The sequence below is a fragment of the Bubalus bubalis genome, chromosome 2 (assembly GCF_019923935.1).
Source record: "Bubalus bubalis isolate 160015118507 breed Murrah chromosome 2, NDDB_SH_1, whole genome shotgun sequence".
NCBI classification, from domain to species: domain Eukaryota; kingdom Metazoa; phylum Chordata; class Mammalia; order Artiodactyla; family Bovidae; genus Bubalus; species Bubalus bubalis.
In genome coordinates, this window is record NC_059158.1 from 77,818,537 (window position 1) to 77,836,692 (window position 18,156).

Genomic DNA, 18,156 nt, shown 5'->3' on the forward strand with positions numbered 1-18,156 from the left:
GACTATGGATTTTGACAGAGACCTGGAATCTAACCACTAGTTGGACTTTCTAAAATTGGAAAATGAAATCCTTGAAATGAAGAATTCACTGTATAGTTTTAACAGCACACTGGACACAGCAAAAGATAGGATAAATTAACTCAAAAATAGGTCAACAGAAAATACACAAGCTAAAGCATAGAAATAAAAAGAAATGGAAAAAACAGAGTATAAGACACATGTGGGACACCAAGGAAAAAATTTAATTTGTGTGTACCTGGAGACCCAGGAATAGAAGAGAGGGAGAGAATAGGGTAGAAGTAATCTTTGAAAATTAATGGCCAAGAAATCCTCAAAGCTGATGAAAACATCAACCCACAGAGTTAAGAAACTCAGCAAATCTCCCAAACTTCTCTTTGCTTAAATACAAACAAAAACCACCACCATTTTGAACATTGAATCAAACTACTAAAACTCAGATAGAAAAGTAAGGTTGTTCATATCATTTATCTACTCAAAAGTATCTGGTGGTTTCTCTGCTCACTCAGAGAGAAAGCCAAGGTCCTTAAGCTGTGTAAAGATGCTCTGCAGTCTGCACGGTCCCTGACCTGTAAGCTCTCCAACCTCATCTTCTATCACACGTCCCCTGGCTTAATCTGCTCCGGTTCTGCTGCCTTCCTTGCTGTTCCCGGTCAGGCACACTCATCTATCGGATATTTACTATTAGTCCTGCCTGGAACACACTTTCTTCCGATGACAGGACTCATTTCCACAACTTTTTCACGGGTTTGCTCTAGTCTTCCAGTGAGCCTTGCTGGACCGTCTTACTTAAAACTGCTTTGCTTCCTCCCAGTACTTTCTACTCCTTCCCTTTTCCTCCATAGCACCTGTTATCTATGACATGCTAATTATATGTTTGTTGTCTGACACTAGATTAAGTGTGGGATTATTTGCCCAGTGCCTAAACAGCGGCACTGGCACACAATTTTTTAAATTTTTATTAAGGTTTCCCCAGTGGCTCAGTGGTAAAGAATCCACTTGCAGTTCAGAAACACAGGAGACGTAGGTTCGATCCCTGGGTCAGGAAGATCCCCTGGAGGAGGAAATGGCAACCCACTACAGTATTCTTGCCTGAAAAATCCCATGGACAGAGGAGCCTGGCAGGTAGGTAACTCAAATATTTGTGGAATAACTGCATGCTAAGGAAGGCTTGTGAAGTCACTTAGTCGTGTCCGACTCTTTGTGACCCCATGGACTGTAACCCACCAGGCTCCTCCGTCCATGGGTTACAGTCCATGGGGTCTCAGAGTTGGACACGACTGAGCGGCTTCACTTCTTCTTCACTTCTAAGGAAGGCTTGTTTTACTACATGACACTTCTTTGAAACTAAAGGCATATGTTACGAACCCACTGTCATGAAGCTAATGATGTTGACATACCTTCTAATGGCGTCCTTGTCAGTTTATCCCATGCAAAGTTACTCTAGAATTCTAATTTAAATTAGTCCTTATACCAGTTTTTACTATCAAGGATTCGCCAAGACACTATGAGGGAATTCACTAGCTGTATGATAACCAAACCATCTTACATATTAGGGAATGTATTTAGAAACAAAGAGAAGACTGGGAAAAGAGAATTATTTTGTACTTACTCATCTGACATAATTTTTTTGCCAAATGGTAGTCGTGGCCCATTTCTGCTCTCAGGAACTGGAAAACATTAAGAAATTCTTCAGCTATGCAGTTTTACCGAGAATTTAAATGTCAGTTATAAACTCCCTAGAAAATATTCCATTAATGATTAACTATTTTGCTTTTAACTTTTACACATGTTTCCCCAGGAGTGAGTCTGGAATCAATCAGTGAAGAATATTTAAGCCTTCTAATGGCAGGGTCATAGAGGAAGCATCTCACCTCTGTTTTACTGCAGCCACACTGTGCACACACTACCGAACAATCTGAGAATACTCAGGTTGATTCAACTGGCAAAGCCACGAACACTTTAATCACTTTAATATCCCTTAGGTTCAGATACAGTTTTTAGTTGTGAACTTAATCCATAATTATATGACAATACAATTATGTATTTTCAATATTTTCCAATATTGGTTGCTCTTATCCCATCTGTTTTTCCTTTTACTATTTTATTGTATTTTTTTGTTATAAAGTAACATATTATAACTTTTTTTTAAATTGAAGGATAATTGCTTTACAGAATTTTGTGGTTTTTCTGTCATACATCAACAAGAATCAGCCATAGGTACATCCATGTCCCCTCCCTCCCAGACCTCCCTCCCATCTCCCTCCCTCCCCCACCCTTCAGCCTGTCACAGAGCCCTTGTTTCAGTTTCCTGAGTCATAGAGCAAATTCCCATTGGCTATCTGTTTTACATATAGTATTGTACATTTCTATGTTACTCTCTCAATACATCTCCCCTTCTCTCTCCTCTCCTCCCACCTTGTCCATAGGTCTGTTCTCTATGTCTGTTTCTCCACTGCTGCCCTGAAAATAAATTCATCAGTGCCATCTCTTCAGATTCCATATATTTGTGTCAGTATATGATATTTCTATTTCTCTGACTTCTTCACTCTGTATAACGGGCTCTAGTTTCATCCACCTCATTAGAACATATTCAAATGTGTTCTTTTTATGGCTGAGTAGTATTCCATTGTGTATATGTACCACAGCTTCATTATCCATTCATCTGCCAATGACATCTAGGTTGCTTCCATGTTCTAGCTATTGTAAATAGTGCTGCAGTGAACACTGGGGTACATGTGTCTTTTTCAGTTTTTATTTCCTCAAGGTATAAGCCTAGGAGTGCGATTGCTGGGTCATACGGTGGTTTTATTCCCAGCTTTTTTAAGGAGTCTCTCCATACTGTCTTCCATAGTGGCTGTATCAGTTTACATTCCCACCAGCAATGCAAGAGTGTTCCCTTTTCTCCACACCCTCTCCAGCATTTATTATTTGTAGACTTTTTTGATGATGGCCATTCTGACTGGCGTGAGGTAGTATCTCACTGTAGTTTTGATTTGGATTTCTCTGATAATGAGTGATGTTGAGCATCTTTTCATGTGCTTGTTAGCCATCTGTATATCTTCTTTGGAGAAATGTCTCTTTGGGTCCCTTTCCCACTTTGGTTGTTTGCTTTTCTGGTATTGAGTTGTATAAGCTGCTTATATATTTTGGAAATTAATTCTTTATCAGTTGTTTCCCTTGCTAGCATTTTCTCCCATTCTGAGGGTTGTCTTTTCACCTTGTTTGTAGTTTCCTTTGCTGTGCAAAAGCTTTTAAGTTTAATTAGGTTCCACCTGTTTATTTTTATTTCCATTACTCTAGAAGGTGGGTCATAGAAGATCTTGCTTTATGTCATTGAGTGTTCTGCCTATGTTCTTCTCTAACAGTTTAATAGTTTCTGGTCTTACATTTAGGTCTAACCCACTTTGAGTTTATCTTTGTGTATGGCATTAGGTAGTGATGTAACTTCATTCTTTTGCATGGAGCTGTCCAGTTTTCCCAGCACCACTTATTGAAAAGGCTGTTTTTGCCACATTGTATATTCTTGCCTCCTTTGTCAAAACTAAGGTACCCATAGGTGTGTGTGTGTTTATCTCTGGGATCTCTATCTCATTCCATTGGTCTGTATTTCTGTTTTTGTAACACATATTTTTCTATGTGTTATAAATTTTTTCCTTATTAATTGGGGTATAGTTGCTTTACAATGTTGTGCTAATTTCTGCTATACAACAAACTGAATCAGTTATAGGTATACATATGTCCTCTTCCTCTTGGACCTCCCTCCACCTCTTCATCCCATCCCTCTAGGTCACCACAGAGCACCAAGCTGAGCTCTGTGTGGTATACAGTAGGTTCCCACTAGCCATCTGTCTCATGCATGGTAGTATGTACATGTCAATTCCAGCCTCCCAATTCATCCCAACCCTCTTTCCTCACCCTGTACCCACATGTCCATTCTCTGCATCTGCGTCTCTATTCCTGCCCTGCAAATAGGTTCATTTGTTGTATGTAGGAAATTTAAATGCTAAATAAACACATCCTGTCCCCAATTAAACAGCATCTGTATTTTTACCATCCAGAGAATTTTTTTTCTAGATAATTTTAGTTATTTCGGGGGCTGTGCTGGGTCTTTGTTGCTCCACGAGCTTTTCTCTAGTTGTAGTGAATGGAGGCTACTGTCTAGATGCAGTGTGAAGGCTTCTCATTGTGATGGCTCCTCTTGCTGGCTGGTCACAGGCTCCAGAGAGTGCAGGCTTCAGTAGTTGCGGCATGTGGGCTAAGTAATTGCGGCCTATGGACTCTAGAGCACAGGCTCAATAGCTGTGGGGCACGGGCTTAGTTGCTCTATGGCATGTGGGATCTTCCTGGACCAGAGACTGAACCTGTGTCTCCTGCAATAGCAGGTGGCTTCTTTATCACTGAGCCACCAGGGAAGCCCACAGAGATGTTTGTTTTAAACATCTCCATGTACATCATTTTAGTTTTTTTTTTCCCATAAAGGAACACATATATACTTACAAAAACTAAGATTATTCAGTAACTTTAAAAAAATATACCACATATCATGATCATCCTCTCCCCATGGAATTAAACATTATTACATATTTTTTACTTACTTAGGCTCCACAATTGACTAATCTTCCATTATTATTTGGATAGCTTTTATTAAAAAAAGAACAGTACACTTGGGGGACTGTTCTTGCTTATGTGTGACATTCTGAACCATTTGCATGTACACTAGGCTTACATGTAGGAATTCATTTGGTAAACAAATCAAGAAGGCAATCCTGGCATAGGAAACAGCATTGGCAAAACATAGGAAACAGCAAAAGCATGGAGGCCTGAAACGTCACATGTAAAAATTGCTCACAAATGTTTACTGATAATTCTATGGAGAACAAGACAGTTTTACCTCACATGTTGTGGTATCAGTCTAACTTTTATTAATATTACACAACTTCATGTATACAGTAAGAACTTCATAACAGTGCATTTTCACTTCCCCCTTCTCATCCTTTGTATTATCGTTGTCACATGTTTTACTTGTACATAGTAGGTCCCTCGCTTATCTGGGCTATAATTATACATATGTTAGACCACCCAACAGTCTCCCCAAAGTCTCTGATGTTCCCTTTTCCCCTATGTATTTTATCTGAGAAATTTCTAAGGCTATGTGTTCAAGTTCATGGTTTCTTCTCTGTTGTTACACTCTGTTAAGTCCATCTCCCTCCACTCCCTCTCCCTTCTTACACCCTCCGTATGTGTGTGATACACACATCCAGTGCTATTTCCTATGCCAGGAGTGCCATTTTGTTTACCAAATGAGTTCCTACATGTCCCTCTTCCTTTAAGTTTCTAAGATTCCGTTCTTGTCTCTTCCTCTTAATCCTTCCTTTACCTCCTTGTTTCTCCTGCCTTCATTTCTCAATTAGTCCCTTTATCCTCCCTGTTCCCAGAGAATTTTATGAACATCTCTACTGGCAATATTATAAATTGCATTAGATAACATAATAAGTGTTTGTTAGTTCTCAAGGGTAAAGACATGTCTTTCTTATCTATCTCTAAATATCCCAAGTAACTAGCATGGTACCCAGTAAATAGAAAGTTTTTCTAAAAGAGGTCCTTGAAGAGTTTTATGCTGAAACTTCTCTTATTCCTGTTTCTGACTTTACCAGAATAATCTGAGTCACTGCCAGAATATTCTCTCATCTCTACCCTCATGATAGTAACAATGATGAGTAACCAGGTAAGCATCTGTGTGTGGGCAAGGATATTTTAACTATTTTTTTAGTCTTCAAGGCTATATACTATTTAGCTATTTTAATATTTTTGAGTTATAGAAGCAAAACTTACTTCTGTCATTAACTCTAACGGGGCATGAGTATCCTTATTCGGGTTGCTGTCTTCCTCCTTATCTTCATCACTGGTATCCTCACCATCATCATCTGTTGATTCAGATAACTTATCACTGATATCCTCAGGGCAATGTTCATTATTTTTCTCCTCTGCAATAACTACATTTTTGCTCATTTCACCTAAAACAATATACATAATTTAGTAAATATTGCAACGTATTCATGAATTTACAATGGTCACTCCTAAATTATAATGTAGCAGGTGCTCATGTTACCATGTGTTCTCCTGTCCTGGACTTTTTTTTTCATGACTAAACAGCACTGCAATAAACTTACCTGATTTCCATTTCCCCAAAAAAGGTAATAAAACTGCTAAGTGAAAGAGGAAAAAATACAAACTGATAATACTGAGCTGATGTTAATTGTTTGGTGATTGAAACTGTAATAAATGGAAACAGTTTTGCTTATAAAGAATATAATTTCAAGAAAAAATTAATTCTCTTTTATCCATAGAAATATATTTCTTAAATTGTTCTTATAGGAATATAAATGTAAAATAAAGACTAAAAGTAAGACTAGAGAAGCTGAAAAGTAATTCTTCTTAGGCAGATAGTCACCGTGCAGATACTTGAGAATAAAATTGTCCCTCTGCCTGGACACACACACACACACACACAAACACACACACACACTAATTAGATATATGTGAAGTATTCTAGATATGACCAGAGGTTATATAACATTATTAATGATTTTTCTTAATGTCAAGTCATGGATGACTGAAAAATAAAACATAAGCACTACTTTGACTACCCATTCAATGTGTGGCACTATACTGAGCCCCACGAACACTAAAATGGACAGTCACTGATCTCAGGGTACTCACTCACACTCTAACTGGGGAGTCAGAAACATAATGGATAACTGTAAAACTATATGGCAGTCCAGTGATAAAGATGTATACCAGGTACATGAGAGAACACAGGAAGAGAGCAGAGACCCATTCTGGTCTGAATGGATCAGTTTTTCCAAGGAGAGAGGACAGCATGAACCAGTACAAAAAGAATGCGTGCAGAGCAACACTTTGATGTGTTTATTATGGGTCAAAGTTGAGGCTGAAATGGTGACAGATATGGCCAGAGGGGTACAAGCTGGATAATAGATTCTTGCGGGCCAGTAGTCTTGGAATTAGAACTTTAAGAATGAAGGGGCTAGTCATGAAAGGTTTAAGTAGGGAAACAAGTATGATCAATTTTTAATTTCTGAAGGAACTCTTGGAGGGCAAGGTAGAAACTGTATTTGGGAGCAGACGAAAAAAATAAAGACAAAAAGAGCAGAGGGAGAGGTGGCTAGGAAAAAAAAAACCACCTTTAAAAAGTCCAGGTAACATTCTGGAAGGGGAGTGAGATGGGGAAACCATAACATCTTTCAGTCTTCTGTCATAACCCTCAGAAAGGCTGTGACAAAATGAAACACCTTCACATTTTCTCAAGGCTTATAGGGGTCAGAGATGTTTGAAGATTCCAGGATTCGGTATGGATTCACAGCAGTAACTTTACTGAATAAAATTGTGGAAGAGGAAACTTGCGGATTCCCACCTCTTACTTTGTTTCCTTATTTTGCATTCAGAGGCCCTATGGGCGGTTAAAAACCAGCTCTAAATGAATTCTAATAATGGGAATTTTCTAAGCAGGTTTTAGACTGCATTTACTGACAACTCACAATAGCACTTGCTGTTTGACTACAAATATGCCAAAAGACAGCAAAAACTAGAAAATATTATTCTCAGGAACAAAAGCCAAAAACGGACACAATGGTTGTGTATATAAGTGTGTATGTCTTGCTCTTCATCTAAATTGGGGAGACAATCTTACATATTGGTTAAGAAGAAAATTTGTTTCCTGAAGTTCATTAACTAATTAAATTGTGCTTATTCTTAGAAAATACATGTTGACTTAGGGTAAAGGATCATGAGATCTCTACCCTTTAAATCACCAGTTGCTTGTATATGAAGGTTTACTAGAGTACTTATACTATTTCTGGAAAAGGCAATGGCACCCCACTCCAGTACTCTTGCTTGGAAAATCCCATGGACGGAGGAGCCTGTTAGGCTGCAGTCCATGGGGTCGCTAAGAGTCGGACCCGGCTGAGCGACTTCACTTTCACTTTTCACTTTCATGCCTTGGAGAAGGAAATGGCAACCCACTCCTGTGTTCTTGCCTGGAGAATCCCAGGGACGGGGGAGCCTGGTGGGCTGCCGTCTGTGGGGTCGCATAGAGTCGGACACGACTGAAGTGACTTAGCATAGCATATACTATTTCTGCTCATTTTCTATAAGTTGAAATATTTCAAAAGAAAACATTTTTTAAAAAGTCCAGGTGAAAAAGATGGTTGATAGTACACTGTTAAAACAGGGATAAAGGAGGAGAGATATTAGAGAAATATTTAAGAGGTAAAATCTCCATGGCAGACATTTTGCAAATTTTAGTAATTCTTATAACACTTTATCCATTTTGCCATATGAAAGTAAGCTATACTATTTACTTAGTATCTTTTTTTAATCAACCTTTTTAACTTAGAAATTTTGCTAGATCATAACAATTATCGGGGGAACTTCCTTGGCTGCTCAGTGGTTAAGATTCCGTACTGCCAATGCAGAGGGCACAGGCTGGAACCCTGGTCAGAAAACTAAGATCCTACATGTCATGCAGTATGACCAAAAGATAACAAGCAAATAACAAATTTTACAAATGTACCCCAAATTGACAGAGATATTAATAAAAGACATAACAATCACAGCAAATATTATATCAGTACTCTTCTGAATACTACATATTAAATTATATAATTCTGTCAACATCTCAATGAGGTGTGTACTGTTTTTATCCCATTTGTAGATGAAACTGAGAGATAGGAGACAGGTTAAATAACTCACCCAACTTAACACCACTAATTAAGGTAGATCTGGGAGTCAGTTTGGCTCCAGAGTCCACATTCTTAACCATGTTCTTATTTTTTTTTTCTAATACACATTAAAATATACTACTATTGTAAAAAGTTTACCCTATGTTTCCTAAAATTATCTCTTTGGGAAACACTATTGAGCTTGCCAACTCTTTTGCTCTGTAGATGAATTTCACAGTTTCAACCTGAACTTGTGCTACATCATCCCCTGCTTTTAGAATTCTGAGTGTGTGGGAAGTCTTGTGAGATGTCTTCTTTGATGGGAGTGTGGCCATGAGCTACTTTAAACATGTAGAAACACTGGTCTTAGAAGGAAGAAAATAAGGAAATCCAGGAAAGGTTGACAGAAGACAATGTTAAGAAAAATCAGGCTTTCCCCCCTCCAAAGAAAAAGTTGGGAAAACCCCTCATTCTAAGCAAAAGATAACATCCTCAAAAGAGACCCAGAGTGTGATGCCTGGGCTATTCAGGCCATCTACCTGTTTCCTTTACAGTCTCCGACGGCTCACAACCCCTCTAACCTTACAGCGTGTACCCAGCCAATTCACCGACTCAACACGCTGGTGTCATCAGAGGTGGTCATAATAGGGAATTAAGAACTTCATGTGATGTCACAGGGACTCATTGAATTCACAAACACTGAGGATCATGAGAGAGGCTCCCTGATCCCCAGATTGAAGGTAGTCCTCCCGCTGCCATTTACGTTATAGTGCCCAGCCCGACCTGTCTTTGTCTTATTTGTTTGTATTATTATTATTTAATAGTTGGCTATCTATGTGAACCTCATAGGGGCAAGCGTCTTTCCTATTTGATAACTATTATACCCACAGCTTCTAAACAAGTGTCTGGCACTCAGTAAACCACTGTTGAATGACTGGAACTTGTTATTGCTTTCATAGGTATTTCAATCCATTCTAAACTTTAATATTTTATCATTATCATTTTATGTAATATACACCCCTGGATCACACGTGACTGCATATCAGAATCATCCCATACATGAGTTTGAAAAATTACTAAGACTTGCCCCAGACTTACAAGTTGTCAACATCCCAAAGGTCCTAAAGAAGGAAGGCTGAAATAGAAGCTACGGTTACTCAAATAAAATAAATGTTATTACCTGTGCTTGCTTTTAAGAAGGAAGATGACCATGGCTTAGATTGTAGATTTGTTTCTATTTCTTTGTTTGAAATACTCTTTGAAGATATTCTATTTTTAGTGTTATTTGAAGAGATTTTATTTTCAATATTTTTTGAAGAGACTTCCTTCCTAGATGTTAAAGTATATAGTTAAAAAATACTTTTCTAGATTACAATTCTGTTAAAGGTTCTATATGGGTTCATACACAAACACACATTTAATATAAAAATACAGTATATCAATAATAGCTAAAATGCAATATCTTCTTTGTGGAAAAGCATTAAAAATAAGTTTTACTAATGTTTAAAATTCTGTTTCTACCAGCCATTTGTCATTGTGTAATGATTCTTAGAATCTTTTCAGAGTTAACATAGAACATATAAGCAATCCATTATATGAATGTCCCTGGCATATCATTATGATATGGTGAAATAAAACTGTTTAAGGAATACTAGACTTTGGGGTTTTTTTTTTTCAAGTCAGTTCTCACCACTGTTAAATGCTAATATTAACCCTTAGAGTCTGATGCTAATATTAACCCTTGCTCACAATATGAAGTGGCCTGTTTTTTTATTAAATGACTAAAATAAAGATGGGTTAATTTTCTCTTTTAGCCTTTAAGCCTGAAACCTTACGTCAACAGGTAATGTATTGAGACAGGATTTTTGTGTGGTACACTGACAGGTACCCATGCTGGTGGAAAAACAACCTCATGTTCATTTTTTGTGGTCTTAAGATCATTTTAGTATGTCTCCTTTACTGAGTTTAAAAAATTCAACTTTAGTTTGCATGGCCAGATATAAAAAGATGTAAAGTATTATTTTTTCCCCCAAAGTTATGATGGCTCTGTTTTATCCCCATTGAAATATGACTCTGTAACATTAGTATTCAAGTTTGTGGTTTTGTACAGTGATTTAGCAAATAGGCTGAACAGCTTCTTACATTCCTAATACTATGGAGGGAATGGAACCTTTACATTCCCAGTATATGCTGCTAGAGCAAAACCCCTCTCTGGTGATGAAAAATGCACAGCAAAGAAGATTTACAGTTGTTCTTCTTCTGCCCTCCTTGATTTTCTAATTGTGAAAGGAGACATCAAAGAAGAAACACTACATGTGAAAAGTTGAGAAGTCACATAAATATTCAGTTTCTAGCATGACAGAATCCTATTATGCCAAAGGTCACCACAAATGATTACTAGAATTCATATGCTTTAATATCTATTCCTTTTATCTATGAAAGGAGGGCTTTTATCTAGATTAGATATACTGCCTTTTTATTATTACAGAATTTCATTGAATTTAAGAGCATCTATTTCTTTTTTAAAAAAGATTAAACTATAGTTGGTTTACAATACTGTTAGTTTCAGGTGTACACCAACGTGGTTCAGTTTAATATATGTGTGTGTATATATATTTTTTTCATATTTTTTCCATTAAAGTTTATTATAGGATATTGAATATAGTTCCTTGTGCTATACAGTAAATCTCTGCTGTTTATCTGTTTTATATATAGTAGTGTTTATCTGTTAATCCCATACTCCTCCATTTACCCCTTCCCTCTTTCCCCTTTGGCAACCGTAAATTCGTTTCCTATGTCTGTGAGTTTGTTTCTGTTTAGTAAATAGGTCCATTTGTATTATATTTTAGATTTCACATATAAGTGATCTTATATGATATTTGTCTTTATGTCTGATTTACTTCACTTAGTATGGTGATCTCTAGGTTCAGCCAAAGATACCACCTATTTATTATAAGACATACTAATATTTAAGAAAGAAAAAGCATTGCCAGTATAAGATGCCATCAACTGTAAGAAATGTTACAATATGAAGAAAATATGCATGCTTCAGAATCTATGAAATATTTTACTTATATATTCACTAAGTTACATCCCTAAAGAGGGGAATTTAGCTAATCTAGTTCTGGATATTTGAATAGTATGAAATGCCTTTAATGATTTTAATGACAGAACATGGAGGAAGCCTGAAGATAAAAAGGATATTACTATTTGAAAGCAGTGAACATCCCATAAAAACACATAAGAGAAGGGGCCAAATGATCAACGGTAAAATATGAATTCCTCTTTTGCTCACTTTCTGATATACAGTGTTCCTTATACACAGTTTCAAAGAAGAGGCCCAAACTCCAACCTCCTCTTCAACTATAGTCTGTTGAAAAGTCACTTAAGTATTCAGTTTCTAGCATGATAGAATCCTATTATGCCAAAGGTCACCACAAATGATTACTAGAATTCATATGCTAGTAGAATTTCATCTGAGAAAGTGACTTATGGCAACAGTGCCTCGAACCAATTAACATAAACAGATAACCAGAATACTCTAAAAGATCTGTTTTCTTTATATAGTTACAGTTGAGGAAAGATTAAAATTATTACTTTTTGGAAGATGGAAAGTATTTAATTTAGTATCTACTAAGGTTAGACAGTCAAGTTAAATATCCCACTGGAACGTATTTATGCTAGAGGGCAGATAATCCAGGTTTTACAATTAATTCGTTATATTAAGTACATTAAATGTCCTCAAGTTTCTACTGAATTAATAATTCTTTAACGTTCATATTTTAAACTTTGTTTTAAAATTATTTATATTTATCAAATTATTTATATTTATATTCAGAGTGCCTGAAGAACTATGGACAGAGGTTCATGACATTGTACAGGACACAATGATCAAGACCATCCCCAAGAAAAAGAAATGCAAAAAGGCAAAATGGCTGTCTGAGAAAGCCTTACAAATAGCTAAGAAAAGAAGAGAAGCAAAGGCAAAGGAGAAAAGGAAAGATATACCCATTTCAATGCAGAGTTCCAAAGAATAGAGATTAGAGAGCCTTCCTAAGTGATCAATGCAAAGAAATAGAGGAAAACAATAGAACGGGAAAGACTAGAGATCTCTTCAAGAAAATCAGAGATACTAAAGGAACATTTCATGCAAAGATGGGCACAATAAAGGACAGAATGGTATGGACCTAACAGAAGCAGAAGTTATCAAGAAGAGGTGGCAACAATACACAGAAGAACTCTAAAAAAAGATCTTCACGACCCAGATAATCACGATGGTGTGATCACTGACCTAGAGCCAGACATCCTGGAATGTGAAGTCAAGCGGGCTTTAGAAAGCATCACTACGAACAAAGCTAGTGGAGGTGATGGAATTCCAGTGGACCTCTTTCAAATCCTGAAAGATGATGCTGTGAAAGTGCTGCACTCAATATGCCAGCAAATCTGGAAAACTCAGCAGTGGCCACAGGACTTTTTGGAAAAGGTCAGTTTTCATTCCAATCCCAAAGAAAGGCAATGCCAAAGAATGCTCAAACTACCGCACAATTGCACTCATCTCACATGCTAGTAAAGTAATGCTCAAAATTCTCCAAGCCAGGCTTCAGCAATACGTGAACCGTGAACTTCCTGATGTTCAAGCTGGTTTTAGAAAAGGCAGAGGAACCAGAGATCAAATTGCCAACATCTGCTGGATCATGGAAAAAGCAAGAGAGTTCCAGAAAAACATCTATTTCTGCTTTATTGACTATGCCAAAGCCTTTGACTGGGTGGATCACAACAAACTGTGGAAAATTCTTCAAGAGAGGGGAATACCAGACCACCTTACCTGCCTCCTGAGAAATATGTATGCAGGTCAAGAAGCAACAGTAGAACTGGACATGGAACAACAGACTGGTTGGTTCCGAATTGGGAAAGGAGTACGTCAAGGCTGTATATTGTCACTCTTTTATTTAACTATGTGCAGAGTACATCATGCGAAATGCTGGGCTTGATGAAGCACAAGCTGGAATCAAGATTGCTGGGAGAAATATCAATAACCTCAGATATGCAGATGACCCCACCCTTATGGCAGAAAGTGAAGAACTAAATAGCCTCTTGATGAAAGTGAAAGAGGAGAGTGGAAAAGTTGGGTTAAAGATCAACATTCAGAAAACGAAGATCATGGCATCTGGTCCCATCACTTCATGGCAAATAGATGGGGAAACAGTGACAGACTTTTTTTGAGCTCCAAAATCACTGCAGATGGTGACTGCAGTCTTGAAATTAAAAGATGCTTGCTCCTTGGAAAAAAAGTTATGACCAACCTAGATGCACATTAAAAAGCAGAGATATTGCTTTGCCAACAAAGGTCCATCTAGTCAAAGCTATGGTTTTTCCAGTAGTCATGTATGGATATGAGACTTGAACTATAAAGAAAGCTGAGTGCTGAAGAATTGATGCTTTTGAACTGTGGTGTTAGAGAAGACTCTTGAGAGTCCCTTGGACTGCAAGGAGATCCAACCAGTCCATCCTAAAGGAAATCAGTCCTGAAAATTTATTGGAGGGACTGATGCTGAAGCTGAAACTCCAATACTTTGGCCACCTGATGTGAAGAGCTGACTCATTTGAAAAGACCCTGATGCTTGGAAGGATTGAAGGTGGGAGAAGGGGACGACAGAGGATGAGATGGTTGGATGGCATCACTGACTCAATGGACATGAGTTTGAATAAGCTCCAGGAGTTGGTGATGGACAGGGAGGCCTGGTGTGCTGCAGTCCACGGGGTCACAAAGAGTCAGACACGACTGAGTGACTGAAATGAACTGAATTGATATTTATCAAACATGAGCCTAAAAACAAAATTAATTTAAACTTACTTTTCTGAGACTGTCTTTGCTATATTTAGAGAGACTTGCAAAAGTCAGTGAGGTATAAATTTTGCTTGCCAATATTGGTCTGTGTCTAAAGAGGCATTTACTTAAAGAGTAAAAATGGGAATAAAAATTGTGTCATACATTTTATAAAAGATAAAATATGATTATGGAATAACCTATAGATACTATTTTATCAACCTCAAAGAGTTGAGTTCTGTGGGATTCCTTTAGCCATTTTCCCCACACATCTATGAACTTGAAAGCTTGACCAAATAACCCAACAGATCTAAGGTCCAACATCTATAAGACTTTATCCAGCATTAAAGATACACTTTACTTTTACTGCTGAAAATGGTTTGTTAATTAAGTGCCATTTGTTGGGTAGACAGAATCTCTGACACATGGGATCCATGAGGAAAAAAGGAAATGAGTTATTTGGCCTTTGTGTACAGATAACTGTGAAACTCCTGGCTTATGAAAGTTCATACACTGCTTGTGGCTCAGATTAGAATGAAGACTCAATCAAAAGATCAAGCCAAAGAACTGGTGGGGAAAGAAAACGCCAAGATTTCCCTAATCCAACCTGGACAGAACCTTTCAGGAAATTCCACTTGCCAGTCAGACCGTGAAGCTGGAAGGAGGGTGGGGAGTAGAATGCAGGCTACGCTGAGAAAATCCATCAATTCTGTGGGTTAGTCACACTGTTGCTCAGCAAAGGTCCCCCATGGTTTTCTGTGTTCCTACTTGATCTTTTACTTTTTTTCCCCCCAGAACTGGCTCTGTTTACCTTCAACTCTCGGTGAACCTGGGCTTCCCTTGTGGCTCAGATGGTAAAGAATCTACTTGGGTGAGGTAGCTGAGTTACAAAGCCATGCACTTACGAGGCTTACTGGCTATCGACCTATCCCTCCTGCTGCTGCTGCTAAGTCGCTTCAGTCATGTCCGACTCTGTGTGACCCCACAGACGGCAGCCCACCAGGCTCCCCCGTCCCTGGGATTCTCCAGGCAAGAACACTGGAGTGGGTTGCCATTTCCTTCTCCAATGCATGAAAGTGAAAAGTGAAAGTGAAGTCGCTCAGTCGTGTCCGACCCTCAGCGACCCCATGGACTGCAGCCTACCAGGCTCCTCCATCCATGGGATTTTCCAGGCAGGAGTACTGGAGTGGGGTGCCATTGTCTTCTCCATCCCTCCTTCTACTACCCTACTCCAAATAATAACCAAACCAAACCCAAACTCTTCTCTACAAGTGAAGTGAACAGAACATGATCATACTGCTCTTGCAAAAAGTAGTTTGATAACCAGATGCAATTATTACTGAGATCAAGAGAAACAGCAGCCACTTAGGCTTTCCGGGTGGCACAGCACTATAGAATCCTCCTGGCAATGCAGGAGATGTGGGTTTGATCCCTGGGTCGGGAAGATCCCCTTGAGTACGAAATGGCAACCCACTCCAGAATTCTTGCCTGAAAAATTCTAGGACAGGAGCCTGGTGGGCTCCAGTCCATGGGGCTGCAAAGAGTCAGACACAACTGAGCACACATGCACGCTGCTTTTCTATCTTGGCCCAGACTGCATCTGATTTACCCCTGGGGTTTAACTACCTCAGGATATGGGTTACCCCCTTGCTCCAGTTCCAGCATTGCTTATTACAGTCTATGAACACTGGGGTTCATAGACACGATATTTATTTTCATTAATAGCTACTAACTCTCATTATTAAAGTTATATCATATTTCCCTCAAAGACTACTAACATTTTCTTAGATTTTTTATTTAAATATTTTCAGACATGTTAATAGGATACATACTATATAATTACATTTAGATTAATATAGTTAATGGGGCATTTACCTTTTCCTTGTTGTCTATAACATTTACTCTGAAACAAGCACAGATTCTGTCATTGATCTGTAATTTATTACCTTCTCTTTAATATAAAAACACGTATTTACTACACAATTTGCAAAAGTCAAAGTGAATCCTAATTTTAATTTTCAGCTTTGACAGTATATAAGTTAAAACATATGTTGTATAAGGTTTATTTTTCCCAGCCAATAATATTCAGAATACTTCAAAATAATTTTGATTTGAATAGAATTCTACTAGAAGCGCACTACCAATTTGTCAATAATTGAACCCTATGAATGTGTTTTATGATCAACTTTCAAAATGCCATTTTTCATGGAATAAATAATTGATTTTTTTTTCAGTAGATAGATGATTATGTCAGGAAGGACTCTGATGGTTTACCAGAATCAGTGCCTTGAACAAAACAGGTACTTAATATTTAGCTACTAAATTGAAACTGGACTACGATTCTTTCAACACGAATCTCTTCAACTAGTTGGGGTGATTATTTTCCTTATTTAGTAGTAATTGTTCTTCTCATAGTAAATAAAAATCTGATTTTAAGGTAAATATTCCTTTAAAGTGATATTCTCAAAGAAACGAGCAAGTATCAAAGTGAAACAAGAATGAGCAATGAAAGTTATATAAGTAAAATTCAGCATACTTAGCGTTTAAGCAGTTGAGAAGTAGGTTTGAATATTATCTATACCCCTACATTTTTTATCAAAATTCATTTTTAATTTTAAATGTCCTCTTATCTAAGAAACAGTTGCTTTGACTGAAGCAAAAGCTAAGTGCTAATCCATGCATTTCTGGCCTTTCAAATTTAATTGGGTGACAAATGATTGCATTATCTACTTCTAATTGCTTAAAAGGCATAATAGATCAGATGCTCAATGAGAGACATCTTCTTACTCTGACATTCCTTCATTTGGTTCAATCATCACTTTTTCTGAAAGAGAAGAAAAAAAACTCAACCCAGTATTTTATCAATAGTGATGTTCTTAATAGAAATTCCTGACTGGCAAATATTTAGCATTGTTTGAGTGACAGGCAGTATAATAAAGGATTTAATTGCTAACTCAACCACACTTAACCATTCCTATAGACTATCTTCTTAATATTTAGGACAAAAGGGTGATCAAATATATTCTTTTAAAGTAATAAATCATTTACCCTTTGGATCAAACACTAGCAATCTCCCATTCTGTCTATCTTTTGGTGCCTATGAGAGAAGCAGAAATAAAAACTAGCATTATCAATATTATTTTAGCTTGAGGTACTTGAATAATTTATTCACAGCCTTTATATGAACATTTTTATTATCTAGGCTAAAATATAGGGGTCTTCCTGATAGCTCAGTTGGTAAAGAATCCACCTGCAATGCAGGAGACCCCGGTTAGATTCCTGGGTCGGGAAGATCCATCCGCTGGAGAAGGGATAGGCTACCCACTCTAGTATTCTTGGGCTTCCCTTGTGGCTCAGCTGGTAAAGAATCTGCCTGCAATGCGGGAAACCTGGGTTTGATCCCTGGGTTGGGAAGATCTCTTGGAGAAGGGAAAGGCTACCCACTCCAGTATTCTGGTAAAGAATCTGCCTGCAATGTGGGAATCCTGGGTTTGATCCCTGGGTTGGGAAGATCTCTTGGAGAAGGGATAAGGCTACCCACTCCAGTATTCTGGTAAAGAATCTGCATGC

General features: G+C 37.7%; 1 protein-coding gene across 10 annotated transcripts in view; it reads right to left on the minus strand.

Moving 5' to 3' along the window:
- Positions 1–18,156, minus strand: part of SP5 (Sp5 transcription factor) — a 72,844-nt gene that overhangs the window by 5,632 nt on the left and 49,056 nt on the right. For 4 of the 10 annotated variants that reach the window (XM_044933974.1, XM_044933981.1, XM_044933976.1 and 1 more), the window contains 4 exons: positions 17,374–17,410; positions 9,940–10,088; positions 5,854–6,035; positions 1,631–1,688 (listed from right to left, as the gene is read on the minus strand). In XM_044933974.1, coding sequence (XP_044789909.1) covers positions 1,631–1,688; positions 5,854–6,035; positions 9,940–10,088; positions 17,374–17,410 — 426 coding nt within the window. Of the gene's footprint in view, positions 1–1,630; positions 1,689–5,853; positions 6,036–9,298; positions 9,398–9,939; positions 10,089–17,373; positions 17,411–18,156 lie in introns of those variants that run through there. The other 6 variants (XM_025275146.2, XM_025275149.2, XM_006069485.3 and 3 more) reach the window with 3 other exon arrangements.